We start from the raw sequence: 25165 nt of genomic DNA, 5'->3' as shown, positions 1-25165 counted from the left end.
AACTTATCAAAACCATACTTTTTTACCATATGAAACACACACGGTGCATATGACTTAACTCTGTTTGCACCAGTTACACTCTGCTGTTGAAAACCTTAAACACTTTCGGCTAATTCTGCTTCTAAGTGCATAGAGTAGTATGGGTGAAGCACACAGTGAATTTGCAAAACATCGCTCGGATTTGCACAACTGTAAACACAATGTCTGCACAATGTGCTTCTCCTTTGAGCTTCACCTACTCCTGCTTGAGGTCTTCCTCTTCCTCTTCCTCGGCCACGGCCTCTGCCTCCTTCTTCTCCTCCTTCTCCGATTCCCCCTCTCATCCTCACTCTTCCTCTTCCTCTTCCTTCCATTTTGGTTAAGCTTGGTGAACTCACCTGCTGCATTTTTATAGTGCTTAAACCTGATTGGTGTGTCTACAATTAAGCAATCTTGTGTTTGCACACCTGATGGCAGTGTTCAATCAACTGGCTCATAGGTGTGGTCATTTGACAGTCAGTGCTTTAGAATTGCAAGGAAGTGACATCTTGATATACTTCTGTGTCTAATGCATAGACGTGTGTGTTAGTGTTTCAAATCACGGTGTGTATTGTTTTGCACAAAGTGTGAACGGACTCATTGTGCTTACAGTGGTGCAAATCTGGGGCCAAGTTTTGCTCCTTGAGTGTAAGGTTTTGGTAATTGGGCAAAACTTTAGATTTTAGTGTTTATTCAATGGTAAAAAACTGTAAATGGCTTCGCTCAGCCCCTAACTCTGAATAAAAAAAAAAAAGTTTAGTTGCATTATCAATTATATTTTCTGAAATGTAGCCAAAATTTCACAAATTCTGCCAGGGGTATGTAAACTTCTGAGCACAACTGTACTTCCCTGCTCTCTCTCTCTTTGTGGGGTGAATTACCTTCACTCGTTGCCACACTTCTTACAACCCCGTGGGGACAAATAAAGTGTTTTTCAATTGAATTGAATCCATTTCAGAGTCCAGAAGTCTCAAGCTGATCTGCTGATGTTTTCATCTGTTCTTCTCCATCCAGCTGCTTGTTTCACCTTCTCTCAGTTGAACTATGTATGTAATGTTGGAAATTCTCTCTTGTCTTTTTTCCTCATGGAGGTCAGAGGTCAGAGGTCAGACTCAGTTACAGAGCAGAGTCGTTCACAGCTGAGACAAACCAGTCTTGGTCCAGGACACTTCAGCAGCAGAGAAGACTCAACTCTGAGTTCTGCTCATTGAACCTGAACATCACGCCCATATTTGAATTTCAGCCAATCACAAATCGACCTTTAGTCCCGCCCCTTTCTGCGGGCTGCAGAGGGGTACACTTGCTCCTGAGCATGATGACAGTAAGTCACCTGAGGACGTCACATGACTAATGCTGGTGTCAGTTTATCAGATTACACACCAAAAAACTGACAAACTCAGTGTGCAATAATTCATAATCATCAACTGTACAATTTCTTTATTATAATTTTACTATATTTAAATATTAATCTGAACAAACTGTTATTATTTATTATCCTGTTTGTGACATTTGCAGTTTCTTCTGTCACTTTGTTGCTGTAACACTTCAAATTTCTAATTCTACCTTGTGTTTAAATGACTCATGTCCAATGTATTGATCACAGAGTTCAGTCAGATGAAGTTGATTAGAAATGTAATTAGTTCATTAACATCTACACTGCCTTTTAAAACATAAACACCATCAGCTGAACACCTTCTATATAATTAAAGAAAAACAGACGTGACTCCTGACTGGGTTTTCAGAAAAACTTTATTCACCTATAAAACCATAATCTGTAAAAGTTGCAGTAAACATCACTGCATCACACACACAACACTGCAAAAACTCAAAGTCTTACCAAGAATATTTGTCTTCATTTCTAGTCAAAACAAATCTCATTCTACTTAAAATAAGACTCATCACATAAAAGTAGTTTGTTTTGATAGTGGAGCAAATTTTTCTTTCTTATTACAAGCACAAAAAACTTGATCTAAAAACAAGTTCATTTTTAGGTGATGAGTCTTATTTAAAGTGGAAAGAGATTAGTTTTGACTAGAAATGAGACATTTTGACAAGAAATAAGACGAATATTCTTGGAAATATTTTGAGTTGTTGCAGTGCAGATTGAAGTCAGAGCAGATCCCACAGGAAATAATTAAACCCTAAAAAGATACAGAGAGAAATTCAAGCAGCACTCAAGAAAACTTTTTTTTTTTTTTGAAATAAGAGATTTAAATCAAACTCTAGATTACAAAATGATTCTTATCTACACATAATTTAAAGCTGGAGTCATTTCTAAATGAAGAACAAGACATGATGTGCTACCATGTGTCCTGACAGAGCTGCAGCTGAGAGACGGTTTCTACGTCATCGTCTGTACACAGAAATAACTCATCAACAGCAGCACAACTCACTCTGCTTCACTTTAATCTAACGAGTGTCTGGTGAGTGATGAGTTCAGACATGTGACGTATTGATTATTGATTATTGATTATTGATCAGCACACGGGGCCGAGGTCAGATCCACCTGTTTGTTTACAGACTGCAGCAGAACAACAGCAGGTAAACAGGAAACAACAAACTACAATCAACGCTCATTTCACTAATCAGATTTTCTTGATATTTTTCCTGATGATGTCGTTTAGAAGCAGAAATAAGGAGTTGATGACGACATCTTCTTCATCATCATCATCTTCTTCATCATCGGTGTTCAGGCTTTTTCACCGACCTCCTGTCAACAAGAAGGAATATTATATTTACACAATAATTATAATGATTATATTATAAAAGCTGTTAGTTTTTATACAGCTCACTATCAATATATATCTCATTAAATCCAGTGTGTTCAGTGTGGTGAGTTTAGTAAAAGCTCATTTTACTCACTCGGGACGATGATGATGATGAAGTGTCTGAAGCTGAGAAGAGAAAAACAGTTTGAGACACTGAACTGAGACACAGGTGACAAAGATTTATTTTATAACTAAACTCTTTCACTTTAGGAAACCAAGTGTAGAGATAACTGACGAGATAACTCGTCTTAGCGTTTTTTTAATGGCAACGCCATGCTGGATGTCTTGCCCTACTCCTCTGTGAAGATCAGACTTGTATCATCAAAATAAAGTGCAGAAAAACACATTTGGGTCGAGAGATATAAAAACTATAGCGTATTTATCCCCCTCACGGAGCGGAGCGGGTGTCTGACTGCAGCGGCGCCGCTCCGTGACACTCTGGCCGCCGGTGAGAGCTGAGGGGGCGGCGGCGGGGCTCATGGCGGCTCGGCAGCTCGTCGAAGCTCCGTGATACAAAGCACACACGTCAGTAACAACAACCCCGTTGATCGCTCGTCGTTAGTCGTCAAGAGCGTTTGGAAAAGTCGCCAGATTTTGTGAGAAAGTTGTCAACACTCAGATAGCAGCTTGAAAATCCCGCGATCTAGTGTGGATGAGGAACGGACGGCGCCGGCGTGCGTGGCGTGGCGTGAGCTAAAGGTGGTGGAAGTGTCTGTTGTGAGCGTACAGACAGTTTTTTTGCTGGAAAGTAGAGACTGTATTCTTTCATTTGATGGGTTGAATGTTGGGTTGGTGTATATAGTAACAGTACATAATATATGGTGGGTCTAAAAAGATCAGTCAAAAAGCTGGAAAATGCCTGGCAAGCTGGAGGAAGCTGCTGTGAGAATGGCTGGCAGTCAAAGAGTTAATGACTTTTTCATATGTTTCATTATTTAAAAAAAAGAAAAGATTTATGATACTTACTGTTGGCAGGTTTGAAACCTGGAACACAGAAAACAGAATTAACAGTTATTATCATTCACAAGTTATTAAAAGACAAAATAATTTCTGTGTCAATATTACAGTCAAATATTCAAATATTTTGTATTATCAGGTAAACCAGACATAAAACCAATGAGTATATCGGAACATTAACAACACAGATGAGTCTTTCATTCTTCACCATTTTGTTCTTCCTTCTTTTTCCTCCAGACGATGACTCCGACAACTCCAGCAACCAGGACGAGAAGTCCAAGAACTCCTCCAACGACAGCACCAACTGGAACTGAAACCAGATCAGGACGTTCACACTGTTCATGTTGTTTGATCACAATCTGTTTATTAACACAACTTCAACCTCGTCTCCATCATAAGTTTATGTCTGAATCAGAATCAGTAATTGATTTTAATGAAGTTTAATTTAATCTGAACATCTGGGGAAATTAAACTTCTCTTGAAACCTTCCAGTGTCAAAAAAGACTCATGTCTGTGGCGTCGTTTAGCTCAGTTGGTAGAGCAGGTGCCCCATATGCAGAGACTATAGTCCTCGCTACAACCGGCCCTGTATCGAATCCCGACTCAGGCGGCCCTTTGCTGCATGTCATTCCCCCTCTCTCTGCCTCCCATTTCCTGTCTCTCGCTTGACCACACTATAGATAAAATTTAACCCCCCCCCTGCAAAAAACAGACCAATCTAGAAGATGAAGTAAACAGCTAACCTGTATGATGAAATTAAAATTACACAAGACAAAATATAAATCGGATGAAACTAAGAGCTCGTTCACAAAAATACAGATCTTTTGAAACTGCATAATGTTTGAGTTTGAATACAGAGCGAAACTTTCCGTCTTCTTCTCTTTTTTGTGTCTGTGCAGATGCTCCACACAGGCCTGGAGTATGTACAACAGCGTTTTAAGTGGATATGTGTGTTCACAGATATTTCTGGAAATGATGTCATGTTTACGGAGATTTTTTTCAAAATGAACAAGAAAATGACTGTTTTTGGTAAAGCTGTGTTTTCATGTGGATGGGCTCTAAGTGTGTTTCTTACCTCCACTTGCATTTTTCTTCAGTTTGGTGACGATGTCGTCCTCCAGTCCAGAGAGCTGAAACACACAGTCGTAGCTGCTGAAGTCTTCCTCTTTGACTGATGAGAGGTGGATGGTCTTCTGGAAGGAGCCATCATGGTTGGGGAGGATCTCTCCTTGGTCCACGTCCTCATGAAGCTCCTCTCCATTCTTCCTCCAGAACATGACAGCTTTGTTTGGGTAGAAACCTGTAGCGTGGCAGCTGACTGGAGAGGAGGGGGTCTTCTGGAGGAGGGACACTGAGGGGGGGACTGGAGGACAAACAGAGAAACAGATTCTAGTTTATTACAGGTCGCTATAAACTGCTGTAGTTCCTGTTTGATGTGTTTGAATGTCACTCTGACAGTTTACTTTCTAAATGTCTGATGTGATAAAGGAGAAAAGGAGGAGGTGAAACAGAGAGAAGAAACATGAGGGGAAGAGAGAGAGAGAACGGTTGGAAAGAGAAATGAAGAGACAGAGGTGGAAAGAGATGGAGGGAAACACTGGTGATAAATGAGAGAAATAATAGAAAAATAAATGTGTAAATGGAGTCAATGTGTGTGTGTGTCCATGTTTATTGTTACAGTTGTTTACAAACAGGAGACATGAAGACTTGTTGATGAAACTACATCAGGTGATGTAGCTGTCGCCATAATTCAGCTATGGGTTACCATGGCGACAGAGAAAGTTACAGTGATACTGTCAGTTTCTAATTGTTTTCTTTATTATGTTAATATAAATTCATAATAAAACTTTCTGCAGTTAAATTAATAGTTCTGCTATTAGACATTATTAGAATGTTAAGTTAAAATTGTTAAAAGGTTACTTCCTGTCAGAGTCACGTAATACGTGAGCCGGAGTGTGTGTGAGAAGCGGGCGAAAGAGGGAGAGAAGAAAGGAGACGAAAAGAGACGGAAAAGAGACGAAAGGACTGTCTATCACTGGTTTAGCAGGCCGCGTACACGGTAATTATTCTGAATATTGAAAGCTGTGTACCCACGTATAAGGAACTATACTGTGAAAATAATGTATGTGAAATGTGTTTTGTTTTGCTACAGTTTTCACGGTGTTCCGTAACTTCGTCAGAGAGAATAAATGGTTGTGGACATCAGTACGAAGCGTCAGTCATTTAACCAGGGTAGATACAGGTGATGTGACTCTACCTGTTCTCATCAGAGAGCTGCGCCCATACTTCAGGTACTTCTCCACCCACTCAGGACAAATCTGGGTCAGGTAGTTGTCTGCCTGTGCGATCAAGCCTTTGTTATTGTCCCACTTGTTTTTGGTGATGACAGCCTGTGGTGTTGGAGCGATCCATGTCTTTGTCTTCTGGTCAAAGGCTATGAAGTCTTCTCCATCATAACCAAACTGCCAAAAACCAGTGACCTCTTTAGTCTCATCGTCCCACTCACAGCCGTACATCCACTGGAGAACATGGACACCTGAGACAGAGACAGATGTTTGTTGTAAACACAGTGAATCACAGCTCAGACATTAACAGCTGGTTTCATATCATTACAGTACCACACACACACACACACACACACACACACACACACACACACACACACACACACACACACACACACACACACACACACACACTCTGCTCCAGATGTGGAGTCAGTAACTCAGACTGTGTTGGATGAATCCAGATGTTTCTGTGTGGTTCACTCAGCTGACCTGAGATCTGCTGTCACTTCCTGCCTCACACACTGACGGTCACATGACTCACACACCTGCTGCCTGTGTGTGTGTGTGGTTGCTATGGCAGCAGTCACCAGGTAACAGCAGCACAGTGACAGAGGATCAACATCCAGCTGAAGCTTTTCACTGCTTCATAACCAGATGTTCATCACTTCACTGCTTCATAACCAGCTGTTCACCACTTCACTGCTTCATAACCAGATGTTCATCACTTCACTGCTTCATAACCAGCTGTTCATCACTTCACTGCTTCATAACCAGCTGTTCATCACTTCACTGCTTCATAACCAGCTGTTCATCACTTCACTGCTTCATTAACCAGCTGTTCATCACTTCACTGCTTCATTAACCAGCTGTTCATCACTTCACTGCTTCATTAACCAGCTGTTCATCACTTCACTGCTTCATAACCAGCTGTTCATCACTTCACTGCTTCATAACCAGATGTTCATCACTTCATCATTAACCAGCTGTTCATCACTTCACTGCTTCATAACCAGCTGTTCATCACTTCACTGCTTCATAACCAGCTGTTCATCACTTCACTGCTTCATAACCAGCTGTTCATCACTTCACCGCTTCATAACCAGATGTTCATCACTTCACCGCTTCATAACCAGCTGTTCATCACTTCACCGCTTCATAACCAGCTGTTCATCACTTCACTGCTTCATAACCAGCTGTTCATCACTTCACTGCTTCATAACCAGCTGTTCATCACTTCACTGCTTCATAACCAGCTGTTCATCACTTCACCGCTTCATAACCAGCTGTTCACCACTTCACCGCTTCATAACCGGCTGTTCATCACTTCACTGCTTCATAACCAGCTGTTCATCACTTCACTGCTTCATAACCAGCTGTTCACCACTTCACCGCTTCATAACCAGCTGTTCATCACTTCACCGCTTCATAACCAGCTGTTCATCACTTCACCGCTTCATAACCAGCTGTTCATCACTTCACTGCTTCATTAACCAGCTGTTCATCACTTCACTGCTTCATAACCAGCTGTTCATCACTTCACTGCTTCATAACCAGCTGTTCATCACTTCACTGCTTCATAACCAGCTGTTCACCACTTCACTGCTTCATAACCAGCTGTTCATCACTTCACCGCTTCATAACCAGCTGTTCATCACTGCTTCATAACCAGCTGTTCATCACTTCACTGCTTCATAACCAGCTGTTCATCACTTCACTGCTTCATAACCAGCTGTTCATCACTTCACTGCTTCATAACCAGCTGTTCATCACTTCACTGCTTCATAACCAGCTGTTCATCACTTCACTGCTTCATAACCAGCTGTTCATCACTGCTTCATAACCAGCTGTTCATCACTTCACTGCTTCATAACCAGCTGTTCATCACTTCACTGCTTCATAACCAGCTGTTCATCACTTCACTGCTTCATAACCAGCTGTTCATCACTGCTTCATAACCAGCTGTTCATCACTTCACTGCTTCATAACCAGCTGTTCATCACTTCACCGCTTCATAACCAGCTGTTCATCACTTCACTGCTTCATTAACCAGCTGTTCATCACTTCACTGCTTCATAACCAGCTGTTCATCACTTCACTGCTTCATAACCAGCTGTTCATCACTGCTTCATAACCAGCTGTTCATCACTTCACTGCTTCATAACCAGCTGTTCATCACTTCACTGCTTCATAACCAGCTGTTCATCACTTCACTGCTTCATAACCAGCTGTTCATCACTGCTTCATAACCAGCTGTTCATCACTTCACTGCTTCATAACCAGCTGTTCACCACTTCACTGCTTCATAACCAGCTGTTCATCACTTCACTGCTTCATAACCAGCTGTTCATCACTTCACCGCTTCATAACCAGCTGTTCATCACTTCACCGCTTCATAACCAGCTGTTCATCACTTCACTGCTTCATAACCAGCTGTTCATCACTTCACTGCTTCATAACCAGCTGTTCATCACTTCACTGCTTCATAACCAGCTGTTCATCACTTCACTGCTTCATAACCAGCTGTTCATCACTTCACTGCTTCATTAACCAGCTGTTCATCACTTCACTGCTTCATTAACCAGCTGTTCATCACTTCACCGCTTCATAACCAGCTGTTCATCACTTCACCGCTTCATAACCAGCTGTTCATCACTTCACCGCTTCATAACCAGCTGTTCATCACTTCACTGCTTCATAACCAGCTGTTCATCACTTCACTGCTTCATAACCAGCTGTTCATCACTTCACTGCTTCATAACCAGCTGTTCATCACTTCACTGCTTCATAACCAGCTGTTCATCACTTCACTGACTGAAACATGGTGTGTGTGTTTGTTTACTACAATCAGTTAAACAGAACCAACAGATCTACAAACCTCCAGTCTGGTTGAAGCGCCGCTTAACTGTTTGAATGTCGACTTTGTTGGTCTGCTGGGCACCCTGAGCCATTCCAGTCTGCTGCTCCCAGTACTGTGGATTATCTGCTGTGACTTTCTTCATCCAGTCCTGTTTGGGTTCAGCTTTCTGAGTGTTGCTGTCATAGTGGACCATCTCAACATCATCAACCAGACCAACAACCACAAACTCTGGGAAGTTTGGGACTTGAGAGGAGGCCGTGTAGAAATACTTCATGGAGTGAGTCACTGGAAGAAAAAGAAGAAGAAGAAGAAGAAGAAGAAGAAGAAGAAGAAGAAGTTAACAACATGATTTTAGTTTTCAGAATTCCTGAACTACAAGTCAAGAACACAGAGTACGACAATCAAGACATCTCTTTGAATGTCTTAAAAATATTGAACAAATTACCAATTTGGTCAAATAAAAAAAATCCTATATATTTTTTTAACAGCAAAATGTTTCATCAAACATTTCCATCAACACATATGCATCTTTATTCTCTCTTAGTTTTGTTTTCTGCAGTTTCTTGTAAAGTATGAGCCAACAAACATTTATCCTGATAAAGCTACAAAAAGCTGCTGCGCATATAAATGCTTATTTAGTGTAGTGTAGGTCTATAGGCTAAGTATTGTTGTTTCATATTCTTAATTTCACTTGATCTTTTTGTTGAGAAGCTTGTTGAGAAGTATTTTTCATACACTCAAAAACTATTTTTATTAAAGTCATAATATGTGGAAATTATAATTTGGTTACAAATTAGTTCGGAGCATTCAAACGAGCTCCAGCAACACTTGTAATGGAAAAACAACTTTATTAGTTACCAGGTACAAATTAGTTTGATATTTTGTTTGATACGGAAAAACAGGTGAAGTGATTACATATTATATCAAAGAATCGATAGTAGGTATGTGTGATCAGGATGTTACAGCCATAAACTAGTGAAGATATTAACACTGCACCAACAAATGGTCAGTATCTAAGAAAACAGCGCCACCAACCGACTCCTGTAGTTATAACATGAATCTAAAAGCTGAGTTGAAGCCTGATGATAGAAACTAGACACTGAGCAGGTGATTTTATCATTTCATCATAAAATAAATTAACAACATGAAAAACTAAAAGCTTTAAATCCATCATGTGCAGTTTAACACTTTGTAATCAGATCTAGTTTACACGTCTGTCTCTCTTTCTTATTATTGCTTATCTTGTGTGCCCTAATAATTAGGCCAGAACTCATTATTGATCTTAATGAATTGATCCAGAATAATACCAGAACAAAATCATGGTCCTGATAAAAACAAAAATATTGTTTAATATTCAGACTCAGAGAACAGAGTTTTCCTTTGGCCAAAGTGGCTGAATCACTAAGTTAATAATAATATAACCACCATGGATCACTGAGCAGCAAAGACACTGACACCTACTGACTCTTTAACATGGCATATTTACTTTTTATTATATTTCTATCATTTGTGAGGGAGTTATTGGAGAAAAAAAATGATATACTTTTCTCACATGCGCACATATAAAAATGTTATTACGCATTTCTCATTTTACAATCAAACTAAATGTGACTCACCTGCCGTGGCTCCGTGTATTCCCACCAGAACCAGAAGAAACAAAGTCTTCATGGTGATCGAGTGAAAAGTGAAGAATATCTGGTGTGTTTCTTTGTCTCCTAGAGGACCGACTGTCCTGCTCCAACTCTGAGCACCAACTGAAGAGGAGAAAACAGAGGAGCGTTCATATCCTCCTCCATCTGAGCCAATGAGAATTCAGTCTGAGCGTCTACGTCACTTATATCTGGGTAGAACAGACAGAGTGAGGTTAGGAACGAAAGTGAAAGTTAAAGTTGTAGATTTCAGCCTGTGACAGAGACTGAGAGGAGACTGGACCTGAGTCTGTCAGTGTGTTCACATGGTCATAACTAAACTATTTAACTTCATCTGATCAGAGGTTTTATTCATCATGTTCAGGTTCATGTGACGTGATGAACATCTGGGACAGACATTTGACTTTATTTGACTTTATTTTACAGGATAGCCCCTTGAGATGTGCCATCTCATTTTCGAGGGGGTCCATATTACTATGACATGGGCAGACTGTTCCACTAGGAGCTGGTGTAGCTGCAGGTTTTCTTTCCAACCAAGCAGCAGCACAACAGACTGGACTCATTAAATCAGCTGATCTCAGTCTCCAGACAGTTCACTGGTCAAACTGTCTGATCTTGTTTGGTTGGAACAAAAACCTGCAGCCACACGGCCTTAATTTACCCATAGGCTACCTGATCTGGGAGCTCAAAGGTCACTGAGCTATAGATCAGATACTCTGGAGCTTTTAGGAAGACATCTGTGTTTTATTATTTATATAGTTATTGTTTTATTATGATGTGACTGTCCCTGTTTAGAAACAACTCTGAACAAACATCAAATATAAAAACCAAGAGTTGTTCCAGTGATGTGACAGTAAATGTGGTGAAGAGCGCCCTCCACTGGATCAAAGCTGCAGCTGATGTTTCTCACTGTGGACTGAAGGACAAACCAAATATTACAGTAACAAGGGATTAATTATTATAATGATCAGTTTGCTGTCAAATGTGGTCATTAAAAGAGATAATAAGTATCTTATGTTGTAGAGTTTCAGTCCTGTACATTATTAATGTGGGCTGTATAACAACACCAGACAGTGAACATGAAGCAGTGATTTACTTCAGTGTTTGACTCTGGGATGAAAACGAGAGTGAAAGACCTGAGAGCAGAACGAGTGGTGAAGCTGTAGAAGACAAACCTCAGATCAGCTGCTGTCTGTCCTACAGACCATAAACGCTGCTCAACGCTGCAAAGTCAACTGCTGCAACAACACAAACTGCTGCAACAACACAAACTCAACTCCACTGATGATGATGAAACCTGATGCTGAGTTTCATTTAGTTCATCATCATCATCATCATCTGAATCCACATGTTGTATTAAAGTGATCTGGTTGGTGGAGGCTCTTCTTCCTGCTCCCTGATGTCAACTTCTTTTTTTTTTTTTTACATCTTTATTGACAACAAGAGTAAACACAGGACTGAATACAGTTAGAGATGAAATAAGTGTATACAACATTAATACACAACCAAACCATCATAAATACGCCAGCAGGGCTTTACAAAAAACATAAAGTTAAATAAATATTTAGTAAAGTTTACAGAGATCAGATGTTTTAACAACTTTTTATTCTCACAATCACAGAAGAGGAGAGATACTGACCAACATGCAGACAGTTCCAGGAAGTTTGGCTTCTTACCACAACATTTAGATTTATGTATGTAACATTTGGATTAAAAAAAATTAACAAATTAATCATATGAAACTGAGAATCTAGTTTTTTATCATATTCAGTGTAGCCAAACAAAACATTTTTCCAGCATAAATGAAACTGGGGGTAAATATGATCAGTGATGAAGCTCCAGAGTGTCTGGTGTTGTTGTGTGTGGGCCAGACCAGAATAACTGAACCAAGGTTTGGTTGACAGAGACACGGTGGGTCTCCCTGACGTCAACACCTGAGTTCTTCACCTACAGAGACGTCAGCAGTGGGACAGCGCCCCCTCTAGACCAAGTATGGAACTACTGCTCAACCACCTGAGGATGTCACCTGACCCACTGTCAGTGAACGCACCACGATGATCCAGGACTGTGAGGTCACACGTTCATCAGATCAGAGGAAATGATAAACATCAAATATATTTAGTGTTAAATAATCATCATGGAAAAAGATTGATTGAAAGAAGAAAACACAACAAAACAAAACAGAACAAAGTAAAAACAAACAGAGCACAACAGATCAGAAATAAACAAACAAGCTTCCAGAATACAGGACAGCAGCAGCAAACGTGGGATTTACGTGGGATATAAAACCTCCTGTCTTTATCCAGCTCCATCAGTGAATCCAGCTAGAGCATAAATCTCCTCATTAAAAACCAACACATCACAACATGTTGATCCAGAATGAGTCTGAGTTCTTCATCTGGGCTTCACAGGGAAAGTCTCAGTTTATCACAGAGGACAATGGAAGAGAAAACACAACTCATCTTCAACAGGTCAAGGTCACACAACACACAAGCTCTGCTCTTCTGGTCCTGGAGCCTTGAACATTTATTTATCTACTGAGAAATGTTTTATGTGATGAATCAACTCTGATCCTGGAACAGACCACAGATTAATTTATTATTCTTTACTGTGTTTCCAGATTCACTTCATTCATGTAAAACACAGTGAACTGCAGCAGCTGCTGTAGTGACGTCTACAGACACATTTATATTATAATAAGAAAACACATCACATCTTCTTCTTCTGGTGTCTGAGCAGATGTGGACGTGTCTGCAGCTGTTTACACATCTGTTCAGGTTTGACTGAATCAAGACTCTGAGTTTTATCTGATGTGAGTTTCTGGTGATTTTGTCCTTTGATATTTGATGTCACATTGAATTACATTGGTCTATTTTGCTTTAAAGAGGTTTTGATACAACATGTGAATAAAACACAAACTGCGCAGCACAAACTTTTTTTTAGCCTGACTTTGAGGTTGGAGACCTGCTGAAGATGTTTTACATGTAACATCAAAATACTGATGATTTGAACCCTCTTTTCTATAATAAAACATTATTATTTCCTCAGTAAAGGGATAGTTCAACATTTAGTCAAATTGGTCCATTGCCATAATCCCTATAGTCATAGCAGTTGGTTCGTTACCTTTAATTGTCGGTGCAAGCTGTTTTTAGAACGGCGGAGCAGAGCCGTGAGCTGCTCAGAGCTACGCTACGGAGGCTCATTATGGGATTTCTTGGTTTCCCTCATCAAACTCATCAAATACACAATCCAACAACTCCACAACGCTCTGGTGGACAAGTTGTGAGCTGCACATTCACCACGCTATGAGATAATAACACAACGTTACCACACAGAGTTGTTGTAGAGGTCCGACTGCTGTTAACACTGTCATCATTGTGTGGGAACTGTTGTTGTTTATTTGTTTACTGTTGTATACATTGCTCTCTGTGAAAGGTGCTATACAAATACATTTATTATTATATTATTATTACCTTTCCACGGGCCTCACGTCTCCTCCATGTATTTAGATGCAGATCTAGATGAGGTTATTTCAGGTTTAGGGAATATTCACCAGCAATTATGAAGGGGTGTGGAGGGGGGGTCAGTTACCTTCACTCGTTGTCACACTTCTTACAACCCCCTGGGGACAAATAAAGTGTTTTTGAATTGAATTGAATACATTTCATAGTCCAGAGCAATGGCGTGCACAGACTTTTTGAAGGGCAGGAGCGAAAAGGACAAAAAAAGGGCACATATAGCGCATCCCTGCCACTGAAGAGGGCACTTTAGCACGCGTTTTTCAACAATTGGGCCACGAGTCAAGCTGATCTGCTGATGTTTCCATCTGTTCTCCTCCATTCAGCTCATTTCTCCTTCTCTCGGTTAAACTATGTTGGAAATTCTCTCTCGTCTTTTTTCCACATGTAGGTCAGAGGTCAGAGGTCAGAGGTCAGACTCAGTTACAGAGCAGAGTTGTACTCAGCTGAGACAAACTCAGTCTTGGTCCAGGACACTTCAGCAGCAGAGAAGACTCAGCTCTGAGTTCCTGCTTATTTTATTTTACTATCTGAATGTTCGGGGTCACTATCCGAGTAGTACTCGAGTATTCGTTTACCGACGTGGGGGGTCAGCTGACATGGTGACAAGGACGCTCTTCTCTCTCACTCTTACCAGCCTGTCATTTCATATCGTTACATGTCCGTGGCAATATCGATTTTTTTTTAACCCGCTACATTGGCTTGTGGAATATGTTTCCTCACAGATCTGTCCTCAAATCACTCAAAATTAAAAGAGCAAAAAAAAAAAAAAAAAGAGGGAATGCCACGGAATTATAACAGCAGCGCACACTTCAGTAAAGGAACCGTTAACATTTCAGCCTAAATTTACTATAAAATATTGGCGGATACATTTTTTAACATGAGATTGGTTGGTTTCATCATCACTGAGTTTAAAGTGTTCCCACACTGCTGAGGTCAGAGTATCCGAGTAGGTGAAATGGTACTCGGATACCGCCCAAGCCGAGCGAGTACTTCAAATTCAATTCAAAGAGTACTCGAGTACTCGGATATCGGCTACAGCCCTACTGCTCATTGAACCTGAACATCAGCTGATCACAGTTCACCTGACCAGAGCATTGACAAACTCAATGTGCAATAATTCACAAACACCAACTGTACAATGTCTTATTATAATTTTACTATACTTAAATATTAACTTGAACAAACTGCTATTATTTATTATTCTGTTTGTGACATTTGCAGTTTCTTCTGTCACTTTGTTGCTGTAACACTTCTGTCTAACTCTACCTTGTGTGTAAATGACTTGTGTCAAATGTATTGATCAAAGAGTTCAGTCAGATGAAGTTAATTAGAAATGTAATTAGTTCATTAACATCTACGCTGCCTTTAAAACATAACCACCATCAGCTGAACACCTTCTATAGAATTAAAGAAAAACAGACACGACTATGACTGAGTTTCAGAAAAACTTTATTCACCTATAAAACCATAATCTGTAAAAGTTGCAGTAAACATCACTGCATCACACACAACACTGCAAAAACTCAGAATATTACCAAGAATATTTGTCTTATTTCTAGTCAAAACTAATCTCATTCTACTTAAAATAAGACTCATCACATAAAAGTAGTTTGTTTTGATAGTGGAGCAAGTTTTTCTTTCTTATTACAAGCATAAAAAACTTGATCTAAAAACAAGTTAATTTTTAGGTGATGAGTCTTATTTCAAGTGGAAAGAGATTAGTTTGACTAGAAATGAGACATTTTGACAAGAAATAAGACAAATATTCTTGGAAAGATTTAGAGTTGTTGCAGTTAAGATTGAAGTCAGAACAGATCCCACAGGAAATAATTAAACCCTAAAAAGACACAGAGAGAAATTCAAACAGCACTCAAGAAAACTTTTTTTTTTTTGAAATAAGAGATTTAAATCAAACTCTAGATTACAAAATGATTCTTATCTACACTTAATTTAAAGCTGGAGTCATTTCTAAATGAAGAACAGGACATGATGTGCTACCATGTGTCCTGACAGAGCTGCAGCTGAGAGACGGTTTCTACGTCATCGTCTGTACAGAGAAATAACTCATCAACAGCAGCACAACTCACTCTGCAAAAAACTAAACTAAAGCAGAAATCTAACGAGTGTCTGGTGAGTGATGAGTTCAGACACGTGACGTATTGATTATTGATATTTGATTAGCACACGGGGCCGAGGTCACATCCACCTGAGTCACAGTCTAAACAAGCAAGAACAACAGCAGGTAAACAGGAAACTACGATGATCAGAGTCAGAGATGAAACAAACTAGAATCAACGCTCATTTCACTAATCAGATTTTCTTGATATTTTGCCTGTTGATGTCGTTTAGAAGTGGAAATTCAGAAGTTGAGACATCATCATGTTATATTCTCAGGCTTTCATCATCGTCTGATTGTCACCACCCTCCTGTCAACAAGGAGAAATATTATAACTGTTAGTTTTTATACAGTTCACTCTCTCTCTCCTTTGACTTCACATGTGTCACATCTGGATCATTTTCCTGAATCTAAAACATCAGCTCCATCACAACAACATGTCAACATGATTTTACCTGAGCTGGCCTGTACTGCGAAGGAGGCTCAACATGGCCAGGCTTTGTGTTCATGATGCAGCTCAACTAAACCTCAAGTCCCAGTCTGAGTTAACACGGTACTACGAAGCTGCTATCAACTTGGTTTGTTAAGTCCGGCTCTAAGCTTTATGGTCTGTGCGCGTTCACATCAATTAAGGCATTTGGCCTCATATTATTCTACTGCCGCACGAAATGGATCCACAACGGGCTGATTTCAGCCCAGAGCAGCAGGTTGTTTTAATGGAGAGAGTATGAGCGATATAAAAAAGCACGATCGCAGCCTGAAGCATCAGTGTTGCTGCAAATATGACAAGAGAGGAGGCTGCTTTTAATTTATGACAGCTCTTGCGCTACTTTTAAATATGAAGCTTTATTCATTTAAACTAAATAAACTACAGCAACATCAACTGTCATTTTAAATTGTGTTTTATATTGTTTTCATATATTTCACTGATCGCAATTAAAGAATGCGAGTGTGTGTTTTATTGGAAGCGAGGCTGGATAGGTTACAGTGGGTTTTTTTAGGTGCTGCACTACAAGCAAATCTCATATTGTCTCTGTACAAAGACCTTTTTAAATGTGAAAACAGCGGAGACTTATTCAATATTTGCGTTTGAGCAACACTGAAATAGGCAGGCGAGGGGTGGTGCGTGGCGCAGTGGGTAGAGCGGCCGTCCCATGTAGAGGCTACAGTCCTCGCCGCAGGCGTCCCCGGTTCGAATCCCGCGTCGGGCAGACCTTTCCTGCGTGTCATTCCCCCTCTCTCTGCCTCCCCATTTCCTGTCTATCTATACTGTCATCACTATCAAATAAAGGCAAAAAGCCAAAAAATAGGCAGGCGAAACATCGGAATTAATTTATTCATGGCCACATTAAGTGAAATTATTAACTTTACCGATTATCCATCGATTATCTTTCTTTCAGTGGTGACTGACTGTATATAAAATAAAATATATATGCTATAGCCTAATATATAATGAGCTCCTGACGCTCGGCTCAACTGGTGAGGAGAACATCTGCAGGCGGAGATGCTCAGAGAGAAAAACAACAGCGGATCAAACGCTCCGTTCTGATCCAGCTCCACTGGACTTTCACAGTAAAGCTGCAGCTGGAAATGAGTTAAATAGTGAAACAGCGGCGCCTTTATAGCCGGTTTTATGATTAAACTCTGAATATAACCTGGTCGGGACCAGGTTATGAGCTAAGCATAAGTTACCATGGTGATCTAGCCGGGTTAAAAGAGAGCCACCTTTGCAGTACAGGAGAGCCTGAAGGCTTTACACTCAACATACCTCGCTAACCCACTAAACTGGCTTCGCAGTGCAGCCCTCTGATGAAGTGTCTGAAGCTGTGAAGAGAAAAACAATTTGAGCTTCACTGTGAGACACTGAATTGAGCCACAGATATGTATATTTTTATCTTTTGAATGTGTCATATTTTCATAATTTTTTAGTAGAAAGCTGAAAAGAAACCAAAACCTGTCACATATGAATATTTATGATACTTACTGCTCGTCCGTTCAAAACCTGAAAAATATTCACAAAAGACAAAAAGACAAAACAGTTTCTGTGTCAATATTACAGTTAAATATTTACAGTCTCTGTATTTTGTATTATCACAGCTGTGAAGTGAAAAAAAAAAAAAAAAAAAAAAAATCGTTCAATCTTCACCTTTTTGTTTTTCATTCTTTTTCCTCCAGAGAAAGTATCCAGCACCGGCAGCGACAAGAACAAGAAGTCCAGCAACAACTCCAACGACAGTAGCAACTGGAAACTCTGAAACCAGATCAGGACGTTCACACTGTTCATGTTGTTTCATCTCAGTCTGGTTATTAACACAACTTTAACTTCAACCTTCAGAGGGTCTGAAGACCTGAACCAGAGAAACTAGATCACAACATGATGTTTTACTGTGATCTCACTTTTGTTTCTAATGTAACAGATTAGTTTGATTTACAACATGACATCATAATTATTGACCTGTTGAAAACTGTTGTCTTTACTGACTGTAACAGTTATTACACCACAGCTTATTAAAGAACAAGTAGAAAAAAGAGAAGGTAAAAATATATTCATCAGTTCAGAATCAACACTCAGAAAATCAGTAGACAGAGACAGTAGAGAAAATATTAAATCAGTTGTAAAGTAGAGAAGGAAGTGTTAAAGTGGCTGGATCTACTGACGACAGGTGATGATTTACATGACATTTATAAACTAATAAAAGAGTAAATAAACAGGAGGTGGGATTATTAGACATTCATGGAAACTAACGGATTCTGTTTTATTTGACTCACTTTGTTATGATCAGGAAACATTTTACAGCAAATATAAAGTCACTGAATTGAAATATAGAAAAAATACTTTAAAAAAAAATCAGGTTTAAGTTCATCTGAACATTTGGAGAAATTAAACTTCTCATGAAAGCTTCAAGCGTCAGAAGAAACTAATCTAGAGGATGGAATCAATAATTGACCTGGATGAGTAAAATAAGAACACAGACACACACACACACACACACACACACACACACACACACACACACACACACACACACACACACACACACACACACACACACACACACACACACACACACACACACAAATACCATCCATCACAATCTTATAAAATCTTAATCAGATCAAAATAAACTAAACATGTTTCTTACCTCCACCAGCTCCAGGTCTGTTCCTGTTGGTGATAAGTGGCCTTGAGTCCAGTTTGGTGACGATGTCGTCCTCCAGTCCAGAGAGCTGGAACACACAGTCGTAGCTGCTGAAGTCTTCATGTTTGACTGATGAGAGGTGGATGGTCTTCTGGAAGGAGCCATCATGGTTGGGGAGGATCTCTCCTTGGTCCACGTCCTCATGAAGCTCCTCTCCATTCTTCCTCCAGAACATGACAGCTTTGTTTGGGTAGAAACCTGTAGCGTGGCAGCTGACTGGAGAGGAGGGAGTCTTCTGGAGGAGAGACACTGAGGGGGGGACTGGAGAGAGGGAGGGAGGGGGTTGGTTATTATTATCATTGTTCTATATTATGTAACAGTTAGGGTTAAGGGCTAAGCCATTTTTATTACCATTGTACCATGCAAATACATTCAGTCATGAAACACCACTCAGTATAACAAGAGACTAAATTAAAGGTTGTGATTTTCCTTCTAGGCAGAAACAGAAAAAATCAAATATGCCAATAATCAGAATATGAAGCTCAAATATTCTCTTGGTGATTTCAGGAAAAAAATTTGTTTCTTTAACAAGGGAATAAGTATCTCATCATTCCTTGTATCTTTATGATCATTGTGATGATAGACATGCTCAGTGTGTTTTCCATCATGATGTTTTTTTTTTCAGCACTGTTAAATCTAAACAAAAAACCATGACATCAATATGTGATAATGACAGAGCTGGAAACCACTGAGCAGCCAGTCAGGACCATTTTTAAAAACAGTTAAATGAAACCACAACAACAGCATCTGTTGTGGTGAATCAATAGTTAGTGTATCAATAGACACAACATTATACTGTATCTTTTACATTTATTTAACTGATAGTATCGCCAACAACAGAGAAGAGACCATTGATCACATGGACAACTCACTAACTGGTCCTGACCTTAATCTTCAGCTCCTCTAGTGGTATAGACCAGTGGTCTCTCATAGCAACCAATTAAGTAACGGATATAATGAACATTGCTGAGCCCATTAAAAACTACCTCAGGTCATGTGACTCTACCTGTTCTCATCAGAGAGCTCCTCCCATACTGCACGTACTTCTTCAACCACTCAGGACAACGCTGGGTCAGGTAGTTTGTCTTCTGTTCTGAAAGAGATTTGTCACGATCCAACCTGTGTTTGGTGCTGACAGCCTGTTGTCTTGCAGCGATCCATGTCTCTGTCCTCAGGTCAAAGGCTATGAAGTCTTCTCCATCATAACCATACAGATGAAAACCAGTAACTTCTTCAGTCTCATCGTTCCACTCACATCCGTACATGTTTTGAAATACATGTACACCTGAAGACAGAGACAGAGACAACAATAAAACCAGGGTGAGATCCTGCAGTCTGGAGGTAACAGAGTTCATAACTTCACCACATCACAATCCAAACTGCTGCTACTGGCTTTAAGAACCAATGATCTGTACGTTGTGTCTCACTAAGAAATTCATATGATCTAATCAAGTGGAGGCAAAGTGTTATAATCAGTGTCAGTTATCCCAGTTGACTATTATGGGATGTGGAACTATGTCTGAGATGTGTGTGTTTCAGTTTGTTCTGTTGTAAATGAAGAAACAACTTCAGGATAAATAATTCAATCTGAAAATAAATATTTTGTATTGATGGATGGAAGATTGAATTGTTTGTGTCAGTTTTAAATTATTGTCTATCCAATCTGTAAACAGTGTGTTTTGTTACAGTATGTTTGGGGTGCAAATGTTTTGTTTTCCTCTCAATAAGAAAGAAACTCAAAACACATTTACCAGTAAAAAGTAGAAAATAAACAAACCTCCAGTTTGACCAAAGCGCTGTTTTGCTTGATCAATATTCTCTTTGAAGACCTGCTGCTCTCCCTGAAACCCTGCAGTCTGCCCGTCCCAGTACTGTGGATCATCTGCTGTGACTTCCTTCATCCAGTCCTGTTTGGGTTCAGCTTTCTGAGTGTTGCTGTCATAGTGGACCATCTCAACATCATCAACCAGACCAACAGCCACAAACTCTGGGAAGTTTGGGTCTCCAGAAGAACCAATGTAGAAATACTTCAGAGAGTGGGTCACTGTTGAATAAAATAATGTCAGGATTTCCACATGTAATGTTTTTATATCTAATTTTTCAACATAAAAAATACATAACTGAATAATGGCCATGGACACACTCCGTCAGATGATAAAATGCACTTTAAAAAAAACTAAATATGAAAACTATGACAAATTATTATCCCATATGTTTTTAAAATAGGATTTAACATGCACTCAGACTCAACATATTGACAATAAACCAAAAATAATAGAAAAAAGAAAAGAAAAACTATTAATACTGTGGAACTGGAACTCATAGCCTACATGTATCTGACTTGAAACATGATGCTATTTTCTTAATAACACAATCACAACCAACACCTCACTTTAACACAAGACTAGTTTAACTCCTGAGGTCAGTTTAACGACCGCGGTAAAGTGAGCCGCTGTTTGATTTTCGTTGGGCGCGTGCTACAGTAAATACGGTAGGCACGGTTCTCGAGCAAAGTGAAGGTCCTGAAAGATACATAAAGCCTATGTGCTTTTACTGGAGAAATGTGGAGGAAAATCACTTACAAGATTAATCAACTTTTTAGTTATATTTCACTGCCGTAAAGGGGAGAAAAATCACCTTTCATCGACATTTTACTGTAGAAATGTGGAGAAAAATTAATTTAAAACGACCCCTATAATAGAAGCTATTTACTGTATGCTGACCTTTGACCTTACCTCACACCAATTCCTTCATAGGTGTCTTCCTCATTTCTTTTGCATACTGTTCCTGGGGTCTTATTCTACTTCTGATATCATTTTGGTGGCATTCTACAGTAGAAATGTGGAGAAAAATCATTTAAAAAATCCCACCCATAATGACTTAAAGCAGAAGTCAGTGATATATTTGTGTTAATATAAGTCTTAAATAGTTGTATCTTCCGACAGCAATCACTTCTATAGAGTGTTTGGACTGAAACACGGGTCTGTCAGTCACTCTGCTCTGCTCTGAGCCGAAGAGAAAACATTTATCGTATCCTACAGTTTTTATCCAATGAGGAGAGAGAACGGCATGCAGGGCTGTGTGTGCAGCCAAGGAACGCCGTGAATGTGGTGACGTAGGGACGAGGACTGTTATGGTGCGTTCAAGGAAACTCGTATTTTTCCGACCGTGAAGTGGTACCAGTTCGATCTGGTACGAGTTCACGGGTCAGAAGTTACGAGTGGCCGTTATAGTGACTTTCACCGGTAAAACAGGTCGGAGAAACACGAGTGGGTTGTCTGGAACGCTACTACAAAGTCGTAAGTTGTGACTTGAAGCTGTAATTTACGATTTCAAAAGCCTGCCTGGAACGCAGCATTAGCCAAAACCACCGGACCACTTACTTCTGCTTTAACCCCATTTACTGTATGCTGACCTTTAACCTTACGTCACATCAATTCCTTCATAGGTGTGTTCCTCATTTCTTTTGCATACTGTTCCTGGGGTCTTATTCTACTTCTGATATCATTTTGGTGGCATTCTACTGTAGAAATTTGGAGAAAAATAACCTTAAAGTCACCCCTATAATAAAACCCATTTACTGTATGCTGACCTTTGACCTTACGTCACATCAATTCCTTCATAGGTGTGTTCCTCATTTCTTTTGAATATTGTTCCTGACATCTCACTCTACTTCTGGTATCATTTTGGTGGCATTCTACAGTAGAAATGTGGAGAAAATAACCTTAAAGTCACCCCTATAATAATAAATCATTATGGGTGGGATTTTTAAAATGATTTTTCTCCACATTTCTACAGTAGAATGCCACCAAAATGATACCAGAAGTAGAGTGAGATGTCAGGAACAATATTCAAAAGAAATGAGGAACACACCTATGAAGGAATTGATCTGACGTAAGGTCAAAGGTCAGCATACTGTAACTGGGTTTTATTATAGGGGTGACTTTAAGGTTATTTTTCTCCAAATTTCTACAGTAGAATGCCACCAAAATGATATCAGAAGTAGAATAAGACCCCAGGAACAGTATGCAAAAGAAATGAGGAACACACCTATGAAGGAATTGGTGTGAGGTAAGGTCAAAGGTCAGCATACAGTAAATGGCTTTTATTATAGGGGTCGTTTTTTCTCCACATTTCTACAGTAAAATGTCGATGAAAGGTGATTTTTCTCCCCTTTACGGCAGTGAAATATAACTAAAAAGTTGATTAATCTTGTAAGTGATTTTCCTCCACATTTCTCCAGTAAAAGCACATAGGCTTCATGTATCTTTCAGGACCTTCACTTTGCTCGAGAACCGTGTTTACCGTATTTACTGTAGCACGCGCCCAACGAAAATCAAACAGCGGCTCACTTTACCGCGGTGTTTAACGCAGATGTGACAAAATCTTATAGCTCAATTATTTACAGGTTATTTAGCCTACAAGTTCAACTAGGGTCTCTCAAATAAACACACAAGCGACATGTTTTTCCATTATATATAGGCCTACATAAATTATCCAGTTGTAAATTATAAATTGTGAATTTCAGATTTCTGCAGTTTTATTCACACGGCTGTTTTATTCACTTCCTGAAACGTGTAAAGTGACTCATTTTATTCCCAGTCACAGCTCTAATAGTGTTATTATTTAACATAGTGATAAAATGTTGATAAATGTCATAATTACTTTTTTAAACGGAGGTCATACAAATAACGAGGATTAGTTATTGTTCATAAATATAAAGTGGCCTACCTGTGTAGGCCTAAATAAGACAACGTCGAGGCTGTTTACTTCCGCTTTAACGAGAAGTCGGCGCACTATCTGTAATACTCAGTTACGGTTACGGATTATTAAAGTTTTTATCATTATAATTGATCTTACCTGCAGAAGCAGCGTGACACAGCAACAGAAACAGGATGACTTCTCTCATTTTACTTTGTCACAGAACCCACCGGAGAAAAAAATCATTTTGGATGTTTTTCACCTCCGTGATCAACGTCTTGTTACATCCACTTCCAGAGATCAAGTGAAAACAACACGCGCAGCAGCGGCTCCATTCTGACCAATAGGAATTCAAACCTCGTTGTTCGTCACGTGTAACTAGACGAAATGAAGACACAGAGGTTTGTCAGTGGAAAACGAAACTTACAGGGCAGAGAGGTTCAGGATCGAATATAATAGATCCATAAACAGCAACAAGACATCAGCTGTCATGCAACAATCAACACAATCCTATTGCGTTATACAATTTAAACACATCACACACATTGACAAATTGTAATTACATTGTAGGCTACAGAGAGAGAGAGGAATCCAGTCAACCTTATCTCTTCAAGGGTAAACCTAACTTTACTGGTAAAACAGTGTTTGGCTAAATTCAGACAATAACTGCAGTCTGGTCTGCAGACGCCTCTGGAGCAATCAGCCTGCAAACTGAACAACTCAATGCACCTGAAAGGATTGATTAGTCAAATTGTCATTATGGCCCTGGACTATTTATTCTTCTACAGGGCATTGATATTGATGCAGCATTGTGTTTGAAGTATTTCAGTGTTGAGGATGTTTGATAGTTTACTCAATTCATCAAATACATTTCAGTAATTTGACAAAGTGTCACTGTAGAATTCTTTCTACAGACATCCAAGACACGACAAAGGGCCCAAATGTTTTCTGATGTCAGATGTCACATGTGTGAAAGACTAATAAGCACTAACAATGCTGAATTTCATATGCTTATCATAAAGGATTTTGATGTAAAGTCTCAGTTTCAATCTGCAGCAGACATGCCACACTTGCATGCATACGTCCAAAA

General features: G+C 39.6%; 2 protein-coding genes and 1 long non-coding RNA gene across 3 annotated transcripts; all 3 read right to left on the bottom strand.

Annotated features, from left to right (window-relative positions):
* Positions 1 to 1749: 1749 nt before the first annotated feature.
* On the bottom strand, positions 1750 to 10666 carry LOC146977841 (major histocompatibility complex class I-related protein 1-like). Its single transcript, XM_085790606.1, has 8 exons — positions 10505 to 10666; positions 8907 to 9173; positions 6001 to 6279; positions 4819 to 5106; positions 3952 to 4053; positions 3753 to 3770; positions 2881 to 2912; positions 1750 to 2728 (listed from the first exon to the last, which is right to left on the bottom strand). Exons 1-8 carry the CDS (start codon positions 10554 to 10556, stop codon positions 2708 to 2710), a joined length of 1059 nt encoding a protein of 352 aa, XP_085646732.1. The 5' UTR covers positions 10557 to 10666; the 3' UTR covers positions 1750 to 2707.
* On the bottom strand, positions 1750 to 16480 carry LOC146977840 (uncharacterized). Its single transcript, XR_015037019.1, has 2 exons — positions 16142 to 16480; positions 1750 to 2427 (listed from the first exon to the last, which is right to left on the bottom strand). It is a non-coding gene; the product is annotated as an uncharacterized LOC146977840 (long non-coding RNA).
* Positions 16481 to 18089: 1609 nt separating this feature from the next.
* On the bottom strand, positions 18090 to 24380 carry LOC146977839 (major histocompatibility complex class I-related protein 1-like). The gene is made up of 6 exons (XM_085790605.1): positions 24235 to 24380; positions 21152 to 21418; positions 20381 to 20659; positions 19318 to 19635; positions 18321 to 18425; positions 18090 to 18176 (listed from the first exon to the last, which is right to left on the bottom strand). Exons 1-6 carry the CDS (start codon positions 24281 to 24283, stop codon positions 18100 to 18102), a joined length of 1095 nt encoding a protein of 364 aa, XP_085646731.1. The 5' UTR covers positions 24284 to 24380; the 3' UTR covers positions 18090 to 18099.
* Between the last annotated feature and the right edge of the window lie 785 nt (positions 24381 to 25165).

This window comes from Trachurus japonicus, chromosome 11 (assembly GCF_045865225.1).
Source record: "Trachurus japonicus isolate A0001 chromosome 11, Traja_1.0".
Taxonomy (NCBI): Eukaryota; Metazoa; Chordata; class Actinopteri; order Carangiformes; family Carangidae; genus Trachurus; species Trachurus japonicus.
This window is presented reverse-complemented; position numbering and strand designations above follow the sequence as displayed.